Consider the following 9,144-nt stretch of genomic DNA (forward strand, 5'->3'; position numbering starts at 1 on the left):
GACTGTTGCTTTAACCAATCAGATTTCGAGTTGGCAACACCACAACGCAGTCTGATGTCTAAAAAGCTCCAGTATTTGTATTCAATCAATAAATGCTGTTTTCGGCTGGATTTTACCCCATTTTCGGGCAATGTTTGCCGGAAAATCACCCTGGCCTGGTTGTAATGTCTGAAAAGCTCCAGTATTTATATTTAATCATTAAATGCTGCTAGGAAGTGGATTTTACCCGTTGAAGGCGCTACGAGAAAATGCACGGACCGCCACTGGGAAGCAGTGTACATAGAACCTAACAATTGTATAACAATTATATCATATATAATTACTCATTTAATATTTGAATATTATTAATTATAGAAATACATAATAATTGTAAACACGATAGCCAATGCCTGGTGGCAAATTAATCATTCTTCCTCAATATCAGTATTGTAAAGGATTTTTAGTGTTATATTTAATGTTATTTTGTTGTATGTAAAAAAAATGATATTTTTATATTATTTTTCAAGATTGTGTCCATATACCTTTAGGGAAAATTCACCAGCGAGGCCTTCTAAACCTTGGATATTTCACTTTATACTGTTGTCATAGCAATGGTAAAACAACACATCTGGAGGCTTGTGAAACAGCATTGAGACACCAAAATGCACGTTTCCATCCTTGGGCAGATTTAAGAATGAGTTTAACTTCACAAATCACTTGCTTTAGTAAAAAGGGGAATCCTCTTGGAAATTTGTTTTGACCAAAAAAAAAGAAGAGGGAACTGCTCCAAAAATTGTGTTTTGAGGTTTATTCTGAGTCATTCTGCCCGTGGAAAGTATGATAGAGCGTCGCCACACCAAAACAACTCAGCCCTGCCACAATTCCACAGTAGAAGCTATAGAGGAAAACCCCATTAGCTATGCCTCATATTGCTAGAATAATAATCAGACATAGGCTTTGTCATCATCATTGACTCGACAAAAAGCCTAATTGTCATCATACCCAGAAACTGCCCGGCAAAAGACCCAATATGTGATAATTTTGGACTAGTAATTTGGCATTCTGCCGTGATGGATACATCGCATCACCACCGGTTTTGCTGCTTTTCTGTCTTAATAACTTGATTTGGTGATTCTTAATGATACCATTTACTTTGATTTGCTTTGTATTTTGTGCTTTTGCTTTGTTGTTCTGCGGCCTTTGCGACTGTACTGTCTAACTTATAACTATGCCTTTTTTTTGCTACTGTCACAATGAAATTTCCCGAATACGGGATGAATAAAGTTATCCAATCCAATCCAAACAATGACAGCGACACAATCAAGAAAAGGTGCAAAAAAAAAAGTATGAAAAGAAATTTCAACCTTTATTGAGATTTCTGAATCTGGCTCACACTTCCAAAGTAGCACAGAGAAAAACAACATCAGAATTTGTGGATCATAAATACAGGTTTACTAATGCTGTGAAACCTGAAAATTTCCAACTCAACAGTTAAACATTTGCGCAAAGAGTAAGGAAACAAGGACCATCTGCCTGTTTCAGAAAGGAAACAAAAACGGAAGCTGGTGGTCTCGGCTGTTGCTATACCTCAAAACAACATATGAGTTGCAGCAGTGAATTCAGTGCTGTGCTGCAGCCTTTCTGATTCTATTTGGGAAGCAAGCAGTTAACTATGAAGATAAACGTGTTGAAAACTGTCAGAAATTTGAGGGATGGGAGATTGCGGGCGGCTCGTCCTACTGCAACTGAGGACGCCAAACAGAAAACAAGTCATTTACGGGCAGCGAGCTTGATTTCTATGATGTCCTCCCTAACAGTAGCAGCACACAATCCTTTCTCATTCTTAATATTTGGAGGCAGACCTTTTGTAATGACACCAAAACAGCAAACATTTGTACAAACCAGCAATACAGGAAAAATAAATGAATTACTGTACTTTATTTTTAAGTTGCTGGCAGTCACGTTAGGGGGGGACTTCAAGGGACTCACTTTACCAAAAGTATTTTTGGGTAAAATGGGAGCGCGATGCATACCAAAATATACACAATTCACAAAAAGTTGGAATTATTCAGCTTTTGGGTGACAACTTTTTAAACACGTCTCCCTTGGATGTTTCAGTACTTTGTACACAACTTTTTGTGAGCGTGTATGTGCGTTCACGACGAAGGGAGGCCGGGTGGGTACACATTTATGTAATGAAGACTATGGCTGTGGATTGGCATCTCGCTCACCCACCAAAAATCATCAATATTATTGTTATTATTACATGTAGCTTTCATCTGCTCTAATCTAAACCCAAAATAATAGTCTTCAGAGTGGGGGGGGGGGTCATTTGAGTAGCTTTTGTGAAACACAGATGACCCCTCGCCTTGTTGTCAATATTCTTTGTTGTCTTGTCCTTCTTGACAGGTCCGCTAGCGGATGGCCTTGACGGGGCTCTTGAAGCTGGAGGCTGCTTGCAGCTGCAGCTGGTAGGCCATCGGGTGGATCTTGAACCCGTAAAGCCTGGAAGGGGGAGGAGAAGGTGACAAACATCCTTGAATTTTTCCTTGTTTGCCAAGTGTGATGCTTAAAACGCGCAGGACAAAAGCTTCAGACAAAACATTAAGGCTGAAATTGATGGGGTGCTTCAAACTGTCAAGTGCATTTTATTTGCTTTTAGGGAGGAGGCGTGGCCTCCGTTTCATGTAGGATTGTCATGTTTGACATCGCCAAACTGCACCTTTTGGATGTTGAGCCAGCAAGAAACATTAAGAGCACCCAACTTATTATTTAGATTCACTCTTTTTGGAAGGAAAGAAAAAGGATCAATAAGGTACTAAAGGTGAATAGTTGTATTACTGTTACATGTGTGTATTTTGGAACAGGCAATAAAAAAGCACCGAAAAAAATAATGATTTAATTGGAGGATTCTTCCAACCTTTCGGTGTGGAGTTTGCATAATTGATTAAAAAATTACAATTATTGATTTAAAAGGGGGAAAATCAGGAAATTTAATATACATCTATACTCATTTTAATTTGATCCTAAAACAGAAAGTCGGCACTCATGATTTACTTTCCCGGGCCACACAAAATGATGCGGCGGGCCAGATTTGGCCCCCGGGCCGCCACTTTGACATGTGCTGTAAAAGTTAAGTTACTGCACTAACCTTGGGACAAACTGATTGGCAGGTCTCTTGGGCCTGTTTTCCGGGTGAACCATGAACAACATGTGAGGGAAGCCAGTGCCAAAGTAGGCACCGTCGGTGTGGTGGTGCCTGGAGGACTTGGGTGTGTAGACATCCATGCATTTAGGACAGTAGAGCTTCACCATGGCCTCTCCTGGGATGTCTGATAGTCCTGTAGGGGGAAAACCACACAATGAGAAGCAGAAATATAACACGATGCGTTCTTCGCGTAAAAAAAAGTCACCCTGCTATTAACAACTTAAGAGCTGGTTGTTGTTACAAGGACACTTAAGAGTTTAATTGCCTTGGTGATAGCTTTTTCTCTCCCATAGTGACCTGATAAACTCCTGTTAGATGGCAGTTAAAGTTCAGAGGAGGTTGTCACGATATTCCAAAATAGTTTTAATCCTTGTTATAAGCAATACTTTTTTTGTGTACTTACCAATAGGAAGCATAGTCTGATTCTCACAATAGACGCGAGGACAGTAGCCAAAGTCTCCCTGCTGATATTTCTCCAACTAAAACACAAGTAGGATAATTACTGTATTTGGTACTAAAATAAATGATGACTGAATCAAGGGTACGGCTTATATGCGCACAAGACTTAGAGCGTTGCTATACTCTTTCACCATTATATGTCGGTAAAGTAACATTTACTATTTGTTGGTTATTTTCTGCTTTGCAGTAAGATAACAACCATTGCTGGATTAATTAATTGCTTATGATATTGACGCTAATAATGCACATTTGCATAAGATTTCCCCTATGAAATAACGTATTTGTACTCCCTATTAAAACCATGAATGTGGAGGTTAAAATTGTGAATCAGGGGGCGTCTTATACGAGAAAAATCTTTAAATTTGACGATTTTAAAGGTATCTCAGAAATACCACGTGCAATGAATTTGCGCAAGATTTTCCCTTTAAAATAACGTATTTGTACTCCTATTAAAACCATGAATATGGAGGTTAAAATTGCGAATCCAGGGGCGTCTTATATGAAAAAAATCGTAAAATTTGACGATTTTAAAGGTATCTCAGAAATACCAGGTGCAATGATTTTGCGTAAGATGTTCCCTTTAAAATAACGTATTTGTACTCCTATTAAAACCATATGGAGGTTAAAATTGTGAATCCGGGGGCGTCTTATATGAAAAAATCGTAAAATTTGACGATTTTAAAGGTATCTCAGAAAAACCATGTGCGATTTTTCTTAAGATTTTCCCTTCAAAGTAACACATTTGTACTCCCTATTAAAACCATCAATATAGAGGTGAGAATTCTGAATCAGGGGGTGGCTTATACGCGAGAAATTGTAAAATTCAACGATTTTAAGGCAATTTTAAGAGTGTTGCTTAGATGCGGGTGCGGCTTATGTGCGAGTATATACGGTAGATAAGAAAGAACAACAGAAACCGTAACTGCGATGGAATTATAAGGTTATCATATTGCAAAAAGACCGGAAAGTTTGCAGACATCAATCTCATTACGTGGATAATGGATTTCTTATGAAAGCCATTATGAGAATCCATTTGGTTTATCTGTGGCTTCCTCTCCACTCAGATGCTTTTAATAACATCCCATCTCATTGGGTAGGCGTGGCGCCAATGTGGATTCAGCCAAAATCGCTGGGACTTACCATTTGCGCAATGCCTCGGTTGGTGAGGATATAGCGTGCATGGATGAGGCCGTACAACATCTCAGCCGCCTGCTCGATCAGGTCACTTTGGTTGGGATTGTCCTCCAGCTCCTCATCTGCAGACAAATTCACAGTTAGAATTAAATTCCTCAAAATGGGATCAGCTTTCTGTGTGCAGTTGACACATTTGCCAAATACTTTTTTTTAAGTCTTGAAAGTTCAGGTCTGAAAACCAGTGTCAAGGGTTTGAAACATTACAAAAGTGAAAGAAAAAGTTATTGCTCAGCACAGTTTATGATGTGAAGTCTGAATTCATGTAAAATAAATATAAAAATAGTTAATACGTTTCATTTCCACCATATTTTCAGTCAGTATCATTTACACGTTTCATAGTTGGACCGTCCAACCCTCTCATTTCTGCAGTTTTTTAAAAATATATTTTCATGGAATTACACAGTAACACTGTAAAGTAGTCACTGTAGAGCTTGGATAATAACAGAAAATTATTGTCTCTTCAAAAAAACTCACAACACAGCAGTAATTGCAATGTAGTCGCACTGCAGTACAAGTTGAATTATTGGGGCAGTCTTTTTTTTCTGAATTAAAAAACAAAACAAAACAAAAAAACAAGAACAAACATGTTAAAGTAATAGAAAAATATGGAAGAACAGACAAAATAGGCACTTGTTAATGTACCATAAAAACAGTTTATTGGATAACTATAGTGTAAAAATTCACAACACAATAAGCTGTTGGTAGTGAGAGTGGAAAAAAAAGGATATAAATCACACTTTAGTCTGTGTCACTGGGCCATATCAACTATAAATTAAGTGTGACTTATGGTGTGGAAAATTTGCTAATAATATTGACTTGTCACTAGAGAAAATGAGTGATGTTGAGTACAAACCTGGTTCAAGGTCCAGAATCATGTCCAGAGCCTGGCGATAGTGGGGAACTTGCTCATTGAGCCCTGTCAAATTGAACTTGTCCTGGATATAGTCTTCATCCACCTATCAGCCAAATGAGAACACCGATTATGTAGTTGCAAGTGAACAGAAAAATAAAACGCACAATCTATAAATGGTTTGTTGGTTTTTTTTTTATATAGTACCGTATCTTCCATGGTATAGGGTGCAGCAAAAAAAAAATCAAAATCTGGCAGTGCACCTCTTGTATGGACTAACATTGGCTAATCATGGTATGACATTCACATTAGCGCTGCTCCATCTATTGCAAGGGTGTCAGACTCGGGTTGGTTCGCGGGCCGTTTTAACGTCAACTTGATTTCACGTGGGTCGGACCATTTTAGATATAATATTAAGATTTGTTTTATTTTTATAAATGGATTAAAAGAACTGGATTAAAATCCCTGAATATTCAATTTTTTATAGATCTAAAACAATGTTTATTTTTAGCTTTTTATATATATATATATATATATATATATATATATATATATATATATTTAGATTTTACAAAATTATTTTTGAACTAAAAACACAGAAAAAACGGATTAAAAATTACAATTATTGATTTAAAAGGGGGAAAATCAGGAAATTAAATATACATCTATACTCTTCATTTTAATTTGATCCTAAAACAAAAAGTCGGCACTCGTGATTTACTTTCCCGGGCCACACAAAATGATGCGGCGGGCCAGATTTGGCCCCCGGGCCGCCACTTTGACACATGTGATCTATTGGATCCATAACACAACGCTCCAACCACTACTTCGAGTTCGTCTACTGCAGAGTTGTCCAAACTATTATTCTACAAAGGGCTGCAGTGGGTCCTATTTTTTGTTTCAACTGATCCAGCACAGACTGTTTAACCAAAAAGACTTGAGACACAACGCGCATGCGCGGGCAAAAAAAGGGCTTTCTGGGTAATGAAGTATACTCGTGCACACAACACCGATTGCCAATGGCACCCTTTCTCAGAATAAAACTTCACTACCCACAATCAATACGTGGGAAGCTCAGCTATTGCATTTCGTGTTATTCTTTCTAAGGAAAAAAGGTCCCGTGATCTTTCTTTCAAGACTATTTTTCGTTGGCAAGTAGTCGTGCGTTATCGTATTGTGAGGACATTTGTGTGCATCATTTTCGGAATATTTTGAAGGCAGTACAACAGCAAACAGTCCATCGATAGCGAACGCGAGGGTGGAGGCGTGGCAAACCGCTAACCCGGAAAACGAAGGTAACAAAAGACAAAACTAGAATTCAGTTTTGTTACATTAAACGTATGTTTGAGTGTGTCTGTACAGACGCTCCCCTACTTACGAACGCAATTGGTTCCGAGCGATTGTTCATAAGTTGAATTTGTTTGTAAGTTGATTCAGTGCTATATTTTGTATTATACTTTATGTTTAAGGCCGATATAAGTATATTGAAGGTTTATATAAGTGCATTTGTATGTTTAAGGCTTGTATAAGTAACACGCATTGGTTTGTACAGAAAAAAAAAAAATTAATAAAATGGAGAGAATATGTACAGTACTGTAGAGAGAGAGAGAGAGATTTATGTATTAGAAACTGGCCAAAAGAAGCGACCTAATGACGATTGCACAGTTTTCTTCTTTTTTTCATCATAAATGATGCAGTAGCACTGTATGGCATCATTCAATTGATTTGCAAACTTTGTGCAACGTTCAATATTTGGGTCCTGCTGCTCGATCTTTATGTTTATAAATGGTAGTGACAAGTTGTATGCCCGTGAAACGCTCACCACTCTCACGCGCATCAAGCTTCGTTATTATTGCCACTCGTTTCAAATGAAATGGCTTGCCTCTTCCTTGCAACTCCCTCAATAGAAGCCTTTAGCTTTTTACCAACCATATTCAATATTGGATGCATGAGATATTTAATGATACAAATGAAAAAGGTTCTTTGCACACTGGAGATACATTCACGCACTTCCGCATTGCAACGAAGAAGAAGGTAGATGCTGGGTGAGCTGAGCTCTCACAGCGCCAGGTCTCGGTATTAGCGGCGGAAAGAAGTACTACTCCGAAAAAGGCGCGAAATACAAAATTGGACTTGCGAACATTTTTGGACTTAAACGCAATTTGCAGACATGTTCGTATGTACCGTTGTTCGTAAGTTGAATGTTCGTAAGTAGGGGAGCGTCTGTATATATTTATCCAAGTTAATTTAAATTTGTTTGTTCGTTTACAGGTGCGTTGTTGCCGTGGATAAAGTCCCCCCGAACAGCCCCCACCACCGCGTGTGTCGTTGTCTCTCCCCTCCGCGAAATACGTCTAATTTTACATCTATTAAACACATTTTATTACTATTAAACCACTCGTTATTTATTACTTTGTCAATATATGGCAAATTAGAAGAAATAAAACATTTTTTTTCAATCCAATATCCTGTTTTTGGTGTTTTTTCAGAGGGTTGGAACAAATTAATTTGTTTTCAATTCATTTCAACGTGAAACGTTCGCTCGAGTTACGAAAAGCTCGACATACAATCTCAGTCTAGGAACGGATTACGATTGTATGTCGAGGAACCACTGTATATAGATTATTGGTATATTTTCAACCAATAGCAGTTGGATTTTTCAGTCCTTTGCAGATGTACATTCTTCTGAACTGTTTGAAACAGATATTTTACTCCATATTGTTAATTTTAGTCTTTTTCCCAAGTTAAGCTGTTTAAAAGACTTATGTTAGGTATTAGAATCGTACCTCGCAGAAAAATTCATTCCCCCTTAGTCCACAGAACCAGGAGATCCATGACACTTCCTCTGAACTGCTCATCTCCGAAAACCTAGGATCGTAAACATTAGTCTTCATCATGTATTCATAGTCATTCTGTTATGTGTGATTGAAGTGAGAAAAAGTTATTTAACCAGACTATAAATAAGTGTGCTTCTGCAATGGAGACCAGCCAAACAAGGAATGAAGGCTCGGATACCTGCAGGATTGCAGCTATTTAAACTACAACTCACATTAGTGACACGGACATACATAATTTCCAATAAAAGTTTAGTTCTGCGACCGATTTTTGATTTGTAACGCAGTTCTGCGCTGCATTTAATTATTGTTTGAATGTTATAGCCAGCGCTAGCTAGCTAAAATGAACGAGCAACTAGAGCTAGATTAATAACAGGCTTCGGAAAAGATCTAGTCATTTCCGTTCAAGCGTGACGGTTCATTTTTATATTTAATGAATATATGACAGTTTTTTTGCGCTTACCCAGTTTTGTACTTTTGAATGCGGCAGAAAAATGCGACAGCTCAATACAATGTAGCGAGCTTTCGGGCGTAAATAAAATGGACACCAGCTCAGGAGGTTCTTCCTCTACTTCCGGCGTAAAGCGCGGAGTGCTGCCACACCATGGCGAGTTCAGGTA

At 38.1% G+C, this 9,144-nt stretch overlaps 1 protein-coding gene across 1 annotated transcript; it reads right to left on the minus strand.

The window, feature by feature from the left end:
* Nucleotides 1–1,324: 1,324 nt before the first annotated feature.
* csnk2b (casein kinase 2, beta polypeptide) lies at nt 1,325–9,123 on the minus strand. The gene is made up of 7 exons (XM_077591107.1): nt 8,988–9,123; nt 8,477–8,558; nt 5,694–5,796; nt 4,787–4,902; nt 3,591–3,666; nt 3,131–3,320; nt 1,325–2,484 (listed from the first exon to the last, which is right to left on the minus strand). The coding sequence occupies exons 2-7, from the start codon at nt 8,546–8,548 to the stop codon at nt 2,394–2,396; spliced, it is 648 nt and encodes a 215-aa protein (XP_077447233.1). The 5' UTR covers nt 8,549–8,558; nt 8,988–9,123; the 3' UTR covers nt 1,325–2,393.
* Nucleotides 9,124–9,144: the final 21 nt, after the last annotated feature.

This window comes from Stigmatopora argus, chromosome 21, assembly GCF_051989625.1.
Source record: "Stigmatopora argus isolate UIUO_Sarg chromosome 21, RoL_Sarg_1.0, whole genome shotgun sequence".
Classification (NCBI taxonomy): Eukaryota; Metazoa; Chordata; class Actinopteri; order Syngnathiformes; family Syngnathidae; genus Stigmatopora; species Stigmatopora argus.